Here is an 18,200-nt window from a genome sequence, read left to right as displayed (position 1 = left end):
TGAGGGATTCTGTCTCTCCTCTCCCTCACCGTGCAATCATCGGAGGTAGTTTCTTCGGTCTGGAAGCCTAGTGCCTGGCATCCCCACATTGGCCAGCTCCCCAGCTGCAGCCCCAGGCAGGGGTTGATTCCCGACAGACCCCACGGACCTCCGTGAGGGAGCCTAGCTCAGAGATCGCCCTCGACCGGGAGGGTGGGATTTAGGGGTCTGGGGCGGGCCAAGACCGGCCCAGCCCACGGAGGGGCGGAGCGTCTCCGCGACCCCGCCCCGCCGGCCCGGGGCTGCACGTGACCCGCGGCCCCGCCTCCCGCCGGCTCCGCAGCGCCAGCTCGGCAGGCGCGGGGCGTGAGTCTGGAGTGGGGACCCGCCGGGCTCCAACTCGGCAGCGCCGGCGCTCGGCGGGCAGCAACTTTCTCCCCGCAGCGGCCGCGGCGGCGGAGCGGGAGGCGGCAGGAGCAGGCGGCGGCGGCTGCTCCTGGCCGCGCGGGGCTGTCCAGCCCTCCGAGCCCTCCGGCCCGCGGAGCCTCGCGCCCCCCGGCGGCCCCGGGCCCCTGCCCTATGTCCCGCAAGGCGAGCGAGAATGTGGAGTACACGCTGCGGAGCCTGAGCAGCCTGATGGGCGAGCGGCGCAGGAAGCAGCAGGAGCCGGACGCGGCGAGCGCGGCCGGGGAGCGCAGCCTGCTGGCGGCCGCCGAGTCGAGCGCCAGCCTGCAGGGCGCGGGCGCGGGCGGCGTCGGGGACCTGGAGCGCGCGGCGAGGCGGCAGTTCCAGCAGGACGAGACCCCCGCCTTCGTGTACGTGGTGGCCGTCTTCTCGGCGCTCGGCGGCTTCCTGTTCGGCTATGACACGGGGGTGGTGTCGGGGGCCATGCTGCTGCTCAAGCGGCAGCTCAGCCTGGACGCGCTCTGGCAGGAGATGCTCGTGTCCAGCACGGTGGGGGCGGCCGCCGTCTCGGCGCTGGCCGGCGGGGCCCTCAACGGCGTCTGCGGCCGCCGCGCCGCCATCCTGCTGGCCAGTGCCCTCTTCACGGCCGGCTCCACGGTGCTGGCCGCGGCCACCAACAAGGAGACGCTGCTCGCTGGCCGCCTGGTCGTGGGGCTCGGCATCGGTGAGTTCGGGCTCCGCGAAGGGCGGCCGGGGGTCCCCAGATGTCACCGCCCTTGACTCTTATCGCTGCTTTCCTTTTGCCTCTCTGGGGTCCCCGTCGGGTCTTGCTGGGTCATAAGAATCTCTTGCTCCGAGAGCCCATCTGTTTGTTAGTCCGGCTTCCAAGGCACCCCCGGGTTTTGGGGGGAGGGTTTCTCCCAGCCCACGTGGAGTCTTCGATCGCCCACAGACAAGTAAATCCGTGTGGTGGTTGCCTCTCTGAGCACTTCCAGGAACCCGACTCTTCGCCAGCTTTTTCCTTGATCCACCCCTACCTGATGCCGAGATAGAACTTATGAGGGAAGGTCTCTTTCCTGCATTGTGTTGCTTTGTTTCTCCACGGCTAGTCCCTTTCCTTTTCTAGGCTTCCAAATTCCGAACCCAGTCAGTCTTAAAGTCACAGTAAGAGAATTTTAAAAGTTAATCAAGTAATTCTGGACTCGAAAACTGCTCTTTGCTCCTCCTCTCTTCTCCAGTCATTGATCTGTAGGTGGAGTATTATTTTTCTCTCCTTTTGCTTTTACTTTTTGTGTTGCCTTTTGCTTTCATCCTTTTCCCAAGTGAATTTCTTGCTCCTCTGTTTCTCAACTTTTTCCTTTAAATCCATATTCACCCATTCTCCTCTTTGTTTGGTCTCTCCTGCTTTCTCCTTGGGAACCAAACTATCTATTAAAGGTCATGTTCACTTCCTAAATTCGTTTAGGAGCTACTCCCCCTCTGGATAAATGCCCAGCAAGATAGATGTTTGCAATTTACTTCAAAAACGAAGGGATTAAGGTTCCCCTGGCATTGATTTTTCACCCTGGTTGCTGAACAGGGGAGATAGAATTGGCAAGTTCTTGGCAGAGGAAAGCTATTTGGAATGTGCTCAGTATTATTAGAGAGCACTTTTGAGGGAAAGTGGGGGGTTGAGACTGAAATCTCACTAGTAATTTTTCTAAGACGCACCGCTGATGCTTTCATAATGTTGCATTTTATAGTTGAGTTTTTTGTTTCCTTTAGGGCGCTGTTGAAGTGTTTCTTCCTTGTGGCCGGGCCTTGATGAAAGCACTTTAAAGCTGGGGCTCCTGATGATCTGTCTGTTCCCCGCTTGTCTGATGTTTCTGCTTTTCATCCCTTCTCTGTAGACTCCTCAGGGAAGCGAGCCCCGTTTGTACCACTCCACATGTGGGAACCATGAGCCTAAAACCCAGCTCATTGCACTTTATATCCAAAATCTGTCATCACTGACCTCCCTTTTGTTTGTTTATTGTACTGTTATTTAGTGTAGCCGGGCAAGGCTCTCAGGAAAATGTTAAGTTGGCACATTAAAGTCCAAAATGACCAAAAAGTACAGCTGAAATGAAACCGCTTTGTGGAGGCCCTCCCTGAGCCTTCAGGACCCTGCAGCAAATAACCTGTGGGTAAAGTCCAATGATCCAGCTTCTTTTCTCAGTATTCTTAGCATTCTCTACTTGGAACACCTGGACCGCCTTTTGTGTTTCTTCTGACATAGAAATAACATCATTTTAGGCAGCAAAATTTGTTCAGTAAGTCGGAACCTTATTTGTGATTTTGAAATTGAATGATATTGGCAGAGATCTCTGCCTGAGGCTTCCTGCAGTGTTTAGCTCTGGCAAGTGGTGGGTGTTTGGATATTATGTTTCCTCTTTGATCTGATAGGAAAGTTGTGAGCAGAAAGGTGAGGAGTTTATACTCCAGGAAGAGAGACAGGGTGGGACTAAAGCTAGATAGAACTTGCTGGACTCTACAGGAAAGGCACTCAGAGAGGGCTGATGAATTCAGAGAGGGTCCGGTATCCCCCAAGAGAGAAGCCGGAAGCCCTTCCTGATGGAAATGGTATGTTGATGCGTGAGTAGTATTTTAACAGCAGAAATGAGGACAGGACTTTCTGAGTCGAGGAATGAATCAAGGAAGGAAAGCATAGGGTGTGCTTGGGGGAACAAGGGGCATGCAACAGAGAGGCTGAAGCTGGAGGGAAGCCTGGAAAGGGGGGTGTGCAGGAACCGGGGACACCTCTGTCTCACAGCCTCGTGCTGTGGCACCTGGGTGGCTGACAGAACAGCCCAGTTGAGATGTAATCCTAATTTAGTCCTGGTGTGGCCTCTCTCTCTCTCACCTGGGGACAACACTTCTCGGAGTAGAAGTCCTGACACAAAGTTTCATAAAAGCCCCCCTTCACTTATAAAATGAAGAATGTTCGAAGGTCATAAACAAGCTTTAGAATAGGCCACATTGACCACCACCACGATGTTAGGATCCGTTGAAAGCAGGTAACTGTACATGTAAAATCCTTAAAACTCACAGATATTGCTAACCTCCCAAAGGAGAAGTCACAGAGTTACTTCTACAGGGAAATAGGTCTCTAGCTACAAGGATGTGGGTCCTTAACATGAGCATCTTTTTTAGGGACACTACATCACTTTGGCTTGTTTAGGATACTAAATCGGAGTTAATTTCTTACTACCTTTTTGAAGTAGTTAAATTTTATGTGTGGTCAGGAGCTTCTTTGTTTTTTTCTTTTTTTTTTTTTGTCTTTTTGATACTTAGTAAATGTTGATGAATAACAAAATACGGCTTCTGATCTCTTTTTTGTACAAGTTTGCAATGATAATTTCTTTCTCCCACAGATTTACTTGTGGTAAATATAAGGCCCATGGGGACAGGGATTTTTGTTCATTTTGTTCTCTGATACATTCTTAGCCCAAAAGAGGCACTTCTTGATTGAATGAATAGTGAGCAGGAACATTAAAGAAAGAATTCCATTGCTGGTAGGGTACCACTTTAAGTTAGGATTGTTCTTTAAAAAAAAAAAACCTTTTCCAAAGTATTTGAAAGGCCAACTAAGGGTTTTAGTTTGTAGTAGTTTAATGAAATCATTCATTTATTTATTCAGCAAATGCTAATTAAGCTTCTGTTATTGATTGTCAGATTTGGAGTAAGACAGTATTAGACAGATAAAAATCCTACCCTGGGGGTATTTATACTCTAATGCAACAGAAAGACCTTCAACAAGCAATTAAAATACAATAGAGGTTTCTCTAAGTGCCGTGGGAAGCAGCAGATGGGCAATTGATTCTTTTGGGGGGAAGAAAATAGAACACAGAATTGAGGCAGTTTTACAGAAATACATATTTAAACTGAGTTTTGAAGGGCGAGTAGGAGTTCAACAGATCTGGGAGCCTGGAAAGAAGCTGGTATTTCTTTAGTGCTTCAGTATGTCCTAGGCATCCTGCTGCTACTTTCATATGTTATCTCACTTAATCCTTCCACCTCTGTAAAATAGGTGTGAAGTATGTCTCTTTTGCTGGATGTAGAAACAGCTTACAGCAGTTAAATAACAAGGTCACTGGTACAAAGTTAGGATTGAAAAAAACAAAGACTCAGAGCCTTTTGCTCTATTACCATACAGGGCATTTGGGGTGGAGTTAACAGCAGGTGTAAAGGCACAGAAAAGTCAGTGTTTGAAGCGCAGAGTGAGTGAAGGATGGCGATAGGGTGATCATGAAACTGCAATGATTTTCTTGGTGGTGGTGGGTTAGGCTGTGTAGGGTTCATTTGGCCATGCCTGTGCAGAGAGAGTCATCGGAGGTTTTTAGCTGTAAATGATGTGATCAGATTAAACATTCTTTGAATCTGGTCTCCTTCTTTTCCTGTTCTGCTTTTAAACTCTTGGTTTCTTTCCTGAACCTTGCTTCTTTGAATTGTGTAATATTAGAAATCCTTTGCTGAGACGGTTACTACAGGGTGGGTGGAGCATAGTGTGTGGCCATGAATTACTGGAATAGGCAGAGTCAGTGAGGCCTTCAACAGAAACCTTTGAAAAAGACACAGATACCAAGCAGTAGAGGGTAGTGGTTAGTCTGTATTAAATGAGTCAGATGGTAAAAGACAGAGGCATCAGCCATCAGGGGTATTTGTCTTCGTTTTAGTTTAAGGGCTCATTTTCCTTTACAAGTTACAATAAATCAGGTCCTGAGCGCCTGTTTGCACAGGGCATTATTTTAGATTTTGGTTTTCACCAGAGGTTCCTTTAGTTCCTCTGCTTGATTTTCTTGTTGTACTTGACTTGAGTTCTGGGACCAGACTTTCTCTGTTGTCCCTGCCCTATACCACTGCCACCCAAACTTCTTAAACCTGAAGATTCAGATTTCAAATAGGACACAGATTTGCCATCCTAGAACTTACTCTCTTCTACAGGGTAATCTTATTTTGTAAGTAATCTTATTTCCTTTACACACGGTCACCTTTTGCAAGGGTTCGCTTAGCAATGTTGTACTCATAATGAAAGTTTGTAGGGATGGTGAGGTCCAGCAGGACTGAAGGAATGTGCGTTTGCACAGGTTTGCTTCATTTAGTTATGTGGGACCTTGTATCTCTCATGCGTAACACACTCAAAAAGTTGTCTAGAAAGGGCACATTACAAGAATGTAGGACTGTTAGCACTGTTAGTGTATATGTAGTCAAAAAGCACGCAATTTACTGTTGCCATTTCCCCATGGTGTCGGCGTCTACTCTGTGCTCATTATAAGTGGTGATTTAGTGCCTGTGTAGGGAATATCAAGAAGTGTCTAAATTCAGATTTTCACCAGTATTCAAAACCTTTACTGAGAATTGACTTATTTTATACAGCACTGTGTTGGTTGAATTAATCTTAGATTTACATCGGTTTCTCCTGTCAGCCTTGGTTCCAGTACTCCCTCTACTGGAACGTAATTTGCAGCTGTATGGTGCAGCTTGTAATTGGTATTTATGGCCTATTAAGAAAAACTTTATAAAATATCACCTTGTTTTTTCAAATAGCACTTTGAATTCTTATTCTTTAATGCAAAGCAAACGTAAAATCTTGTTTGATCAAAAAATCATGCAATATTGAGATTAATATCAAAGAGTTTTGTTTAGGGTAACCATAGTTAGCCAGAATCACCCAGGTTTTTAAATAATCAGTTAATGTAATTTATTTTTTCAGGGGATCAAGTTTGTTTTTTCTGTGCCGCTCCTCCCTCCTTTTCTTTCAGTTTCATCTTCTTTTAAAGTTGGATTTCTGTGTTGGATCTATGCTCTCTACTGATCTGAAACTGATGTCGAAAGTAAAACTTGGACTTGCTCTGTTTCCGTGTTTCATCACATTAACAGTTTGTGTGTGCAACGCCCCCTCCACTTTTATATCTGGCGGCATTGACGTTGCAGAATTACAGTGAGGATTATAACCTAATTATGTTTGCCTGGTAGTATTGCAACATCCTCCTCAAGTGAGTTGTCAGTAAGATGACAGAAGTCTGTTAACATGAGTTCTATGAAGTTGTTCATGTGACTTCTGTATAAAACATTTCTTTTCTTCATCCATCGATATTTCCCTCTTCTGTGTTTTAAGCTCAGAGTAAGAACACAGTCTGAGTTGACTGACTTCACACTGAGATCTTTGGCTTTAACACATCTAATGAAGTAGAACCTGCTGGTAGATCTCCAATAGCAAGCGTTCTTTGCCAGCTCTGTTCAAAAGCACATGAGACAATTTTCCTTTTCTTTTTTCCCATCAAACTTGGTTCCTTTATGCATCCTTCCTGTCTGCAACTCTTTTCATGTCTCCAGCTTTCGCTTTCCTTTGACCTTCAGACTAAATAGTAGCAACACTTCTATAAAGAAAAATTCCATTGTCAGGAGGAAAATCTGTACTCACCGGAAAACCCCAAAACATTTTTCCACATGTAAAATTTAATTTCCCTGGCTGTAGAGAGTAGCAGTAGCCAAGATTTACAGATATTTCTACAGTGAAGTTGCAAGTACTGCATGCTTTATACTTAGGCCTTTTATGTAATGTGAGCACCACTGTTTGGAACGGTGTGGTCTGGAATATGTGTCAAAAGCCACATGGCAGGAACTTCATTTCACAACAAGGCTAACCAGTGTCATGGGGTCACGAGTATCTGACCAGCAGTTTTCTTTATCTGGTTTTATCATCTCCCTGTCCTGCCCTGGGGGGAGTCTCAGCAGTCACTCTTCATGGTAGAATGTGAATTTGCGGTTAATTTAGCGGCCAGTGCCCTGAAAATAATACCTAACGTTGGTTCAGGGCTTGCTCTGCGCTGGGCACCCTTCTGAAGATTTTTGCAGATATCAATTCACATAATCTTCATAATAACCCAGTGGGATAAATACTATTATCTTCTTTTTAAGATGAAGATAATTAGGCAGAAAGAAGTGAAGTAACTTTCTCACGGTCACAAAGCTCCTGAATGGTGGAACCATAGTTGGCTCCCAAGAGGTCTGGCTTTGGAGTCTGTCCATGCTCAGCTGCTCTGTGACACTGTTACTTCTCCCTGAAAATAGCATAATTGTCCCTTACCAGGATGTATTATAGGGACATTACTTTTAAAATAGAAACTTTTAAAGTGAGTTTTTCAAGAGCACGGCCGTGACACATCAAGGAGTGACAATGAGGAAAGCAAAGTTAGTTAGGACATTTCCTTACTTTGCGGAGGACTTGTGAACAAGGATGCCTTTGATCAGGCCGCTATGTTGTACAATTCCAGGGGATTCCATATTCACCCCAAAGGGGGTGCATTTACATAGAGTACAGTGAAAACCAGGCCCCCGGAGTTGGACAGCATAGAGGTACTGCCTGTGATACAGCACCTAAAATTTTAGAAATGCTTTTTCTGCTTTTCCCATTAAGCTCACCATCTCTCTGCTTGGAATGTGCTTTTCCATAACATTCTCTCTCCCCCTTTTCCCGCAGCCATTTGCTGAGTGATGGCTTTGTTGGGTGCTGGAGAGAGAAAGATAAAAATAGTCCCTGTTCTTAAGAGACCTAAGTCTAGCGGGGAAAGACAAACATGAGAGCAGAGTAATGTGTGGTTCATCCTACGATAGAAGTGTCTGTGGGATGTTTACTCATCCTCCCAGACCCAGCTTTATCATGAAAGCTTTCTCTGTCGGCCTCTGCTGAGCCTTAGCACTTTCTCTAAACCATCCCCCTGGCGTTTAACTACGTTATGCCTTGCAATATATCTTTCTGGCCATGACTCATCTCCTCTGGTAGACTAGAAACTCATGGTGTTAGCTAAGTAGGTATTAATAGTGTTTATGTCCTCTCACTGCACTCTCAGTAGCATGCTTTTTATATATTAAGCTCTTTAATATGTAGCAAACCAAAGAATGCATAAAAGTAACACTCAACAGAACATTGCTATCCTTGAACACTAGAAACCTGAGACTCACAGTTAATTGCTACACTGTTACTTCAGAAAGTGAAGTCACGTCGTGACTTGAGGCCTCTGGATCGACATGCCTGGGCTCGCAGCCTGGCTGGCCACTTCCTACCTGGGTGACCGTCTTAACTCTTGTGCTTCAGTCTCCTCATCTGAAGGATGAGGATAATACCTGTGTTATACCGTAGTTAGGAGGATTAAATGAGTTACTGTTTGTAAAGTGCTTCCCCAGTAGCTGGTAAAGTAAAAGCACCAGTGTTTATTAAGCATTCACACACAAGCTGTGTAACCTTTGGCAGTTACCACCATGTGTCTCAGTTTCCGTTGTCTCTACAATGAGTGTTAGGATCGCACTTAGAAAATAGGGTTGTTGTAGAAATTAAATGGGCTAATGCATGTGAAGGGACCTGGCTGTCGACAAATGGTAGCTCTTGTTATCAGGTGTAGCTATCTCGATCATCACCCTGACACCTTTTTACAATCAAGGGAAATAAAATTCTCGTTAGATTTTAATGTTTATTGTACCTAGTAACAGATGAGTAAAAATTCCATAACATAAACAGTCAGACTTGAAAGACAGAATGAGTCATTTAAAGGCGGGGCAGTACTCTGTCTTCCAAGGTTTTAGTTTATATTATCTAAGATTTACTTCCAGCAAGACAGATGAAGTTTTGAACCGGTCTTGACGAAAGTTATAAAAACATGGGTTGTCTGAGAGAAGGGTGCTTTTCTGGTGGGGGAGGGCAGAGTGATAAATGTGAAGCGCTGAGGAGAGCAAGCAGCTTTTCTTGGTGAGGTGGAGGAGTTGATAATAAAGTAGTAAAAATGTGAACTGATTTCTTAGAGTATAATCTTGGCTGGAAGTGAGGAGCCAGTTGAAGCTGTGATGTTAGATCTGTCTTGTAATCTAATATTTTATATGCCTATTTATAGACAAAATAGTTCAATTCCCAGTGGAAAAGATCTCTGCCTTTTAAGAGGCAAAGAATGAATAGTTTTAATAAAAACTTCAAAGTAATAGCTTTGGAATAAAAAGAATTTTAATAATGGTAGCATTCATAGAAAACTCCGTTATATTTTTGGGCTTAGTTTATGACTCCATGTCAAAAACTCAATCCATACAACATAGAAAATTGGAGACTAAAGTTGTGTGCATAGTATTCAAGGACTAAACATTAACCATTTAATGTTGGGTTATCGACTGCTTGTAGTTTTGAAAGAAAAATATAATGACTGAAAATGAGTTGCAGACACATGAAACAGTGGATTTCAAAGATTCTTGAGGGGCCAGCCTGGTGGCGCAGTGGTTAAGTTTGCACATTCTGCTTCGGCAGCCCGGGGTTCGCAGGTTTGGATCCCGGGTGCGGATCTACACACTGCTTGTCAAGCCATGCTGTGGCAGGTGTCCCACGTATAAAGTAAAGGAAGATGGGCACAGATGTTAGCTCAGGGTCAGTCTTCAGCAAAAAGAGAAGCATTGGTGGCAGATGTTAGCTCAGGGCTAATGTTCCTCAAAAAATAAAATAAAAAAAACATTAAAGCTCAGTTATAAAAAGGATTCTGGAAATATAGGTGTCATTAGAAATTAATATCAGGATAAAATCTGAAGCAGTTACTGCTGTGTCTACCTAATTCTAATATTTACTATACAAAAAGTCGTAAGGAAAATGGCTTCTAGAACTCCTCCCTCCGTTATTTCTGAGTGGACAGGTGGAGTCAGTGTAACATGGTCCTCTGTGATTTTGTAGACGAGATGACACAGACACGTGGACCATCTCAGAGGTCCTGCAGGTCCCCAGGCCTCCTGCCCACCAGCAGTGAAGTTGGGGAGGCTGGAAAACACGAAAAAAACACCAAAAAACAAAACTGGTGGAGTCCTTTGTCCTGCCTCTTGAAAGCAACCTTGTTGGGAATTTTTATAAAATTTTTCATAATAGTTACTTCTATGTTAAGAAAATGTTTAGAATTTTCGGGAGTTTACTATTTTTTTCTTCTACATGTTTGTCTTTTTAAAGTGATTTCTGATCTTAAAATTCATTCAGTCCTGCAAGGAGCTTAGAATTCTGTTTGTCATTTTTGTCTTGAATATTTTCTCTTTATCTGTGAAAATTTCTAATCTTCCTTTCCTGGTATATAATACTTATTTAAAGGCAGCTCATTAAAGGTATTGTAACAAGTCAAAATATGTAGACCCTAAAACAAAGCCCATCCCTTTTGCCTGTGTGTGTATGTGTTGTATGTGTATGCACACGTTAATTAAGAAGGTGAGTATTCTCCTTAGTTTGCATGAATTAAAGGAAGTGCAGGAAGGTTAGGGAAATTAGCACTGTTAGCTGGGATTAGGGCTGGGATTCAAGTCCAGGTTTCTGATGAAGGACTATTGTTTGCTCTCTCTCTCTGTTATATGATAACATTCAGTTCTTGATTGTGAAAGCTAAATATAGTCACAATGCTCTTCCTACGTTAGTATATATATTTAATGCACTAGTAATTAAAATCCCTATAAGATACTTCATAGAATTTTAAAAATGATTGTTGAGGGAACAGTGATGAGATTGGGGGAACAGTAATGAAAGACAGGAACTACTTACATAGAAAGTAATTCCTCCAAATATTAATATATAATACGTTATATATGGTATAGTAATATATTATTAAAAGCAGAAAAGAGATGAATGGAACAGAATAAAAGTTTCAGCAGTAGGTCCAGCTATTTGTAAGAGTTTAATATTGAACAAATCAGATAAAAAAACAGGGAAAAGAAATACTTACTAATAAATAATTGAGAAGAGTAAATAATATGAATAAAAATAATGTAAATGAAATTTAGATGTCATTCTTATTAATGCAATATAGGCTTAAAGGTCTCTAAAGTTTAAAGAAATAGGAATGGAGTTATTTTCTTTATTTATATCACTGATGTGGTTCATTATCTTATGATTTTTAAAATGATCGAGAAATTTTAAAAGCAAGGTGACAGATTGGAAAAGTATTGTGGTACACTTATTTACCTAAAAGGAAATATGTTTATGCTCAGAACATATTAAATAGACTATTTACAGCAAGAGAAAATGCTGTTAGTAAATAAGCTCTTGGGAAAGTGTTAAACCTTGTTAGTGATTAGAAGTGAAAGTTAAGATAACATCGTACTTATTAGCAAATTAGAAAAAACTCAGGCTAGTTGTACCATAGGAAAAGATTTTCTGGTTATAAAATAAGTTGGAATAATTTTCTGTAGAGAATATTCTAGATAATAGCCAGGCATGTATTTAACACATTTCATTCATTTGTTATTTTGTTCATTAATTCAACAAAGCTATTTTGAATTACTGATATGTGTTAGATACCAAAGTAAACACTTAGAATACAGAAGTTAGTATGGTAGGTTTGTACTTCTATGTTGCTAGTATTCTTTCATCTAGAAATTTCACTTGAGGAATTATAATATAAGGAGATAAAAGAAAATTTCATTTTGCATAAAGATATTTATAGATATACAATATGTAATTTTTAAAAACCTCGGGGAAAACCTCCAAGTGCCTAGTGATTGGGAAATGATTAGGTAGACTAGGTATGTGGTAGAACATTGCATTGCCATTTAAATGAAAACCTGTGGACCTGAGATGCATGTAAATCCACAAATAATAAACTCATAGAGTAGAACCTAGTTGTATGGACACACTGATACAACTATCTAAAAAATTGTAGCTGGACAGAGTTTGGAAGAAGGCATAAAATTGTATATATAATTTACATACGGCAAAGTGGTCTTTAAATTTTATTATTTTTATTTATTTATGTATTTATTTTGAGGAAGATTAGCCCTGAGCAAACATCCACCACCAAACCTCCTCTTTTTGCTGAGGAAGACTGGCCCTGAGCTAACATCCGTGCCCATCTTCCTCTGCTTTATATGTGGGATGTCTGCCGCAGCATGGCCTGACAAGCGGTGCTAGGTCCACACCCAGGATCCAAACCCACAAACCCTGGGCCACCAAAGCAGAACGTGTGAACGTAACCACTGCACCCCTGGGCTGGCCCCCGCATGCTGTTATTTTTGCCGTCTTTAAAAAAAATCCTTTCTATCTCGCTTTATCTTTCAGTGACTATCCCATTTGTCTCCTTTTCTTATATAAAACAGTTGCCTCTATTCCTTCTCTTCAATTCCTCTCTTCCCATTCTTTTGTTACCCCTTTCCACTTAGCATTCCACCAACATGGTTCTTGTCAAGATCACCATGCCCTCTAAGTCGCTCAACCCAAGGAATGTTTTCAGTCCTAATCCCTCTTGATCTGTCAGAGAAGACTTTTGACAGAGTAAATCATGTCTTCATGAATCACTTTCTTTGGCTTTAAGGATGTCACCCTCTCCCTGTTTTTCCTTAGGCTGTTCCTTCTTGGTCTGCTTTGAAGATTCTCCCTCATCTCTCAGAACTCTTAATTTTGGCAAGCCCCAGGGATCACTCCTGGGAGCTCTCCTCTTCTGTTTACATTCAATCCTTTGGCCATCTCCCGGCTTGTGGCTTCGAATGCCTTGTGTTTGCTGACAGCTATGTAGATCTGAGTGCAGACCACTCTCCTGGTCTCCAGACTCTTGTACCCAGCTTCCCGCTTTGCCCACCATCTTTCACATACCAGGTAAGGGCATCCTTCCTGGTGTTCAGGTCCAAAGCCTTGGAGTCATTCTTGACTCTCTCATGCCTCCCATCCAATCTGTCAGGAAATCCTTTGCATCTAGCTTCTAATTATATCTAGAATCTACTTTTCATCACTTCCACTGCCCTCACCCTGATCTAGAATGCCATCTCTCACTCGGAGCATTGCAAGACTCCCAACTGTTCACCCTGCCTTTGCCCTGACACCTCTGCCTTCATTTCTCCACATGACAGCTAGAAGGATTCTTGTAAAATCAGATCATGCCAGTTCAGTGTTACTCAAAGTGCTACCCTCCTTGGCTCCCCATCTCACTCAGAGTGAAAGCCAGTGGCCCGCAGCCCTGTAGGATTCTTGCCCCACCCACTCCTTCTTTGACTTAACTTCCTACCACTTGTCCTTTGCTTCTGCTCCAGCTGTCCTGGCCTCAGGGAACACACAAGTCACCCTTCCAGGCACAGTCCGATTGCCCTGCTAGGAAAGCGCTCCTTGAATATCCACATTGTCCCCTCATCTTTACGTCTCCTCAAAGGTCTCCTCTTGTGAGTTCTTCTGTGATCACTCTGTTTAAAGTTGCAGCCCCCACCACTGGTACTCTCTACTCTCTTTATTTTTATTATTATTTTTTTACTCTCTTAATTTTTTTCTCCCTGCTTTATTTTTCTCTATGATGCTTTTCACTAACTGATATTTATGATACTTGTTGTTCCCTCCACTCTAATGTAATCTCCATGTGGCAGGTTTTTATCTTTCTGTTTTGTTTACCCCTGTTCCACCAGTGCATAGTATAGTGCCTGTCACACAGCAGGCGTTCAATAAATACTTAATGACTAGATAGGAACTAAAACAATATAACCCTGGTGAGTAATTTTTGAGCTGAGATCGGATTATCTATGCATCAGGGAATTTGTGCAGTGGGTGAGAGTAATTAAATATTCTCTAGAGTGGCTTCTGACTCAAGCCTGTGGTTTCAAACTTCTAAAGTTGTTGGGAAAAATTAGATATTATTTTTAAGTTTAATTAAAACATTTAAATCTAACGTTGTTCTCAGTACCTTGGACAAAAGCGGATCTCTTCATCAGTCTCGCAAGTCCAAAAAAACCGAAGTTGATTCGTATATGAAAAATGATCAGACTTTTCAGGGATAAACTTTCATTGACACACGATAGTGGACTCAACTGGAATGCAAACTTATTATCTGCTGTGTGTCCTTTCCAAATGCTACTAATGCTCTGATGGCTCTGCTCTTTCCTGGCTGGGAGATTGGTGGGACGAGGGATTACAATTAAAATAGTTATATCTTTCTAGTGGAAATAAGATGAAGTGGCTAGGGTGGAGGTTGTTGTTGGCACGCGTTGGAGAGTTGTGTTTTCCCCAGACTGTAAAGAGGCCTGAGGATCAGTTTTCCCTGAGCTGCAGATCACCTGTGTGATGACTCCAGTTTCCAAAATTCAGTAAATCTTGCTCCTGGAGAATCTTGGATATAGAGTTTGAAATCCCTTCTTATTTTCTTTTCAGCCCCCAATCCGTATTTCTGACTTACAATAGATTTCGTTAAGTAGTTCCTGAGCGCTAGGCCACGCACAGTGCTAGTAGCTTGGGATTCAAAAAATAAAAGGCCCCCTTATTTTCCATTATGGATCTGGTTATAAATTTAGGGGACAAACTGTTTGTAAGTATATTATGCTGTGATCAATTTTAAAAGATGGTATTAAATCTAGGGAATTTGAAAAACAAATATCATGATCTTGAGGTTGCTCTGATCCTTAAATGATCTAGATTTTTAATTCTGGATAAGAAAAGTGGGGTTGTTTCAAGTGAAGCCAGTCTGTAACTCTTCACAGCAATGAAGGGGCGTGATCACTAGTCCAAATTATGATAACTAAAACTCTAGTCTTATATTATATTTTAAACTTATTTGAATATAGGTGCTTCTGATAAATGTGGAAACTTCAATTGTCAAACAAAATAATCAAGTTATGCTATGAAGACTTGGCTTAAGCCAGAATTGCCAGTTTACCATTTTAGTGTTTGACCTCGTACACCCTTTAAACTCTTAATACCTGTGAAACTATCGTTGCCATCCCGGACACGCTGTCTTGTGCCTTTCTCTGTCCCACCTCTACCTCGTATGTGATAGCCATATGTCGTTATCTAGACGGAAATAGAAAAATACGCAAGGCTCAGTAGTACAGATAGAGTCTACCTGGAGCTAGCAAGTTTGGCTTCACAAAAAAAAAAAAAAAAAATTTACGTCATAGAGTTCTTGTGCGGGTCAGTGGATAAAGTACTTTCTGTTAACAGCTTAGCATAATTCCTAGTACTTAGTAAATGCTCAATAAATATTAGCTATTAATATTTGTGTTGTAATTGTGTTTTTACATAGCTGTGTTCTCTACCATAATGTAAGTTTTAAAAGTGCAGAGACTGTGTCCTTTGCGCCCTCCTCCTTTTAATCCCTGTGGTCTAGTCCAGTGCCTGATGGGTTGCTGGCATCTATGTTCGATTAACTGATCTGAATTTTTCCTCCCATTTTATCTCTATTGTAGACAGACATCAGTCTCTACATCAGTATCTATTGGATTGGTGAATAGAACCAGGCTATGCAGAATAAGTTTTCCTGGCATGTTAGTAATGAAAACCTGTAGAGCTATGCTTTGCATATTAGTATGAGTACAAACAGGTGAGTTCCCTAGTTTCGCATCCTTAGTTCCTGGCTAAACGGAGAGAAAAATGTTGAAATTTTCACAATGTGGTTTGAACCTTGAAATTTAGGACTGGGTAGAAGGAGATGGAATTTACTACATCAAATATATGACATGCCATTACTCTTTGTTGTCGATAGTTGGCCAATTTCAACTTGAAAGTTCAGGCTTTTGTGATGGTATACAAAAACACAACAGAAGGTTCTAACAATATGTTTTTATTTTTAGATCAGATTTCCTCCTCATCCTGTGAAATAAATAGGACTAAATAAATGACATTTTAATAATACTGTCAACATAACTAAATTTTAAAGAATTAATGATACTCAGATGAATGAATATATTGTCAATATTTAACTTACTGCACAAAGTATGTTACATAAAGTGGAATTCGAGGATCTTATTTTACACAACACAAAGTATCTCCACGTGTGCATCTTTACCAAGGATCTCTGACTAAGGCTTCTGTGGCAATAAATTTGTTTGCTTTTTCATAAGGTAATATAAAATAGCCACGAATATAAAAGACATTATCTATTATGAATGAACAGATGTCGAGAATGGGAAAGTAACTCATTTTTAAAAAATGAATTTCTTAATCTGATTAAGAAAAACATGAATGTTGGAAAACAAACACATAATTTTGTGATATTCATTTGGTAGTTGCACAATCATTTATTCAGTCTTGATCTGTGCAGGAGACCACTGTGTTCTGGAGCATATTCAAAATTATGTTTTTCTAAATATAATACCCATTTATATGTCTTAAGCATTCAGAATTATAATTATTAATAAGCTTTAAAGCTTTGCGTATAGATAGCTACTGCTGTGGTTAAGTTTTATTTGCTTTAAGTGAGCAACTAGTGAACTTAAACCCACTTGGATTAAAAGAATTTGTCGATGTGAACTCAAAACCACCATCAGTAAATTTTTTTTATTTCTAAGTAGTCATGAAGATGAGCTATCCAGAGATAAGACATCTAGGCAAACAGTGCCTTAATTGTTCAAAAAGGAATGAATTCTAAGAATTACAGATCTACAGACATGACGTTAATTTCTAGCAAAATTATAAAATATTATTAAAATGAAGATTTGGAAACACTTAGAAAAGTCTGATGATTACTAGGGGTTTTTGTGGGTTCATGAGGAATATGTTTTATTAAACAAATGTCAGTTTTCTTCTTTGAAAGCATTGCTGGGTTGGTAGAGTAGGGAAATTCTTCAGATAAAGAATTTGACATAGTCTTCTCTTAATTGAAGATATTTGTAGAACATTGACTTTGTACTAGGTGGTGAACCAAATAAACTTTATTAATCCTGTGGGGAATAATGAGAACAAATGATCTCTGACATTTGGCAGATAAAAAAGACATAGCCTAGTTGGACGCTCTGTCAGGGTTGAAGAGTAGGCCTGGAGAGAGATCTCTAATGGGGTACAATCTGGAGCTCAGTCCTTCATGCTCCATGCTTCTCACGTCTGGGGAACCCAGAGCAAGCCAAATGGCTGTTATGCTTGATAACAGAGTTAATATTCAGAATATTTTGGAGATACTGGAATGCTCTTAAAAATCAAGAAAAATTAAAAGTAACAGGTAATATGTCTACATTTATCTATATCTGTTTTTTACGTTTCAAATATGTTTGCATTAGTTCTTTGACCCGCACCTAGAGCTGGCCAGCAGTGACAGAGGCTCCTCCAGGGAATGTCTGTAGGAGTCTGTACAAGTAGGCAGTCAGCATACGGTATAGAGAGACCTGTTCCGGAGTTGAGCGAGAAGTCTGCATGTGTTCACAGCTGACGGGAGGACCTCGGTAGTCCCACCCGATTCTACAATTCTAAGGGATTCTTCAGTGATTACATTGGGGAGATGGTTTTATCAAATCTGCAAGGGAACTTGTCTCTTGAACTGGAATAAATCAGCTAAGATATGCAAGATGGCAAGCTCCTTCAGAGGGGAGACAGTGCCCCTTTTTGTAACTTCCTGTTAGTGTTCAGTGAACATTGGTTGACTCACTGACAATACCTGAGTCATTTTACTTTATTACTTATAGCTCCTGTCTTTTAAATTATCAAATTTACTTTTCATGAATATAGTTTGAGTCTGTTTTTATGAAATCAAGGGCATTACTTTATGTTGTTCTTTTTATAAAGAGAATTTGTAAAATATGAAGATGACAACTCTGGACAGAGGCCCATGCCTCTGGCACCCTCTGTGGAGCTCCTCAATTCTCTCCTGACTCTTTAAATGATTCATTCTGCTACTAGCATGATTCTTCTCAAGAAAACCAGTTATGTAGTGTTCCTGAGGTGATTGCCTCACAAATAATCTCATGCTCTTAAGTAATTTTTTGGCAAATTTACCAATTTCTGCAAACTAGAAATTATTTCCACACTTACTCTAGGTGTAATTGAGTTATTTGGATCAGATATTCAAAGATTAATAAGGATTATTTAATACTCAAAACCAGTAGGTGCAGGCACCATA

The 18,200-nt window shown here is 41.3% G+C and overlaps 1 protein-coding gene across 1 annotated transcript in view; it reads left to right on the top strand.

The window, feature by feature from the left end:
• The first annotated feature begins 302 nt into the window (after positions 1 to 302).
• SLC2A13 (solute carrier family 2 member 13) overlaps positions 303 to 18,200 on the top strand; it is a 332,739-nt gene continuing 314,841 nt past the window's right edge. The window contains exon 1 of the mRNA XM_070270126.1: positions 303 to 1,108. Within this exon, the coding sequence (XP_070126227.1) occupies positions 559 to 1,108 (550 nt within the window). The 5' untranslated portion in view covers positions 303 to 558. The remainder of the gene's footprint in view (positions 1,109 to 18,200) is intronic.

This window comes from Equus caballus, chromosome 6, assembly GCF_041296265.1.
Source record: "Equus caballus isolate H_3958 breed thoroughbred chromosome 6, TB-T2T, whole genome shotgun sequence".
Lineage (NCBI taxonomy): Eukaryota > Metazoa > Chordata > Mammalia > Perissodactyla > Equidae > Equus > Equus caballus.
This window is presented reverse-complemented; position numbering and strand designations above follow the sequence as displayed.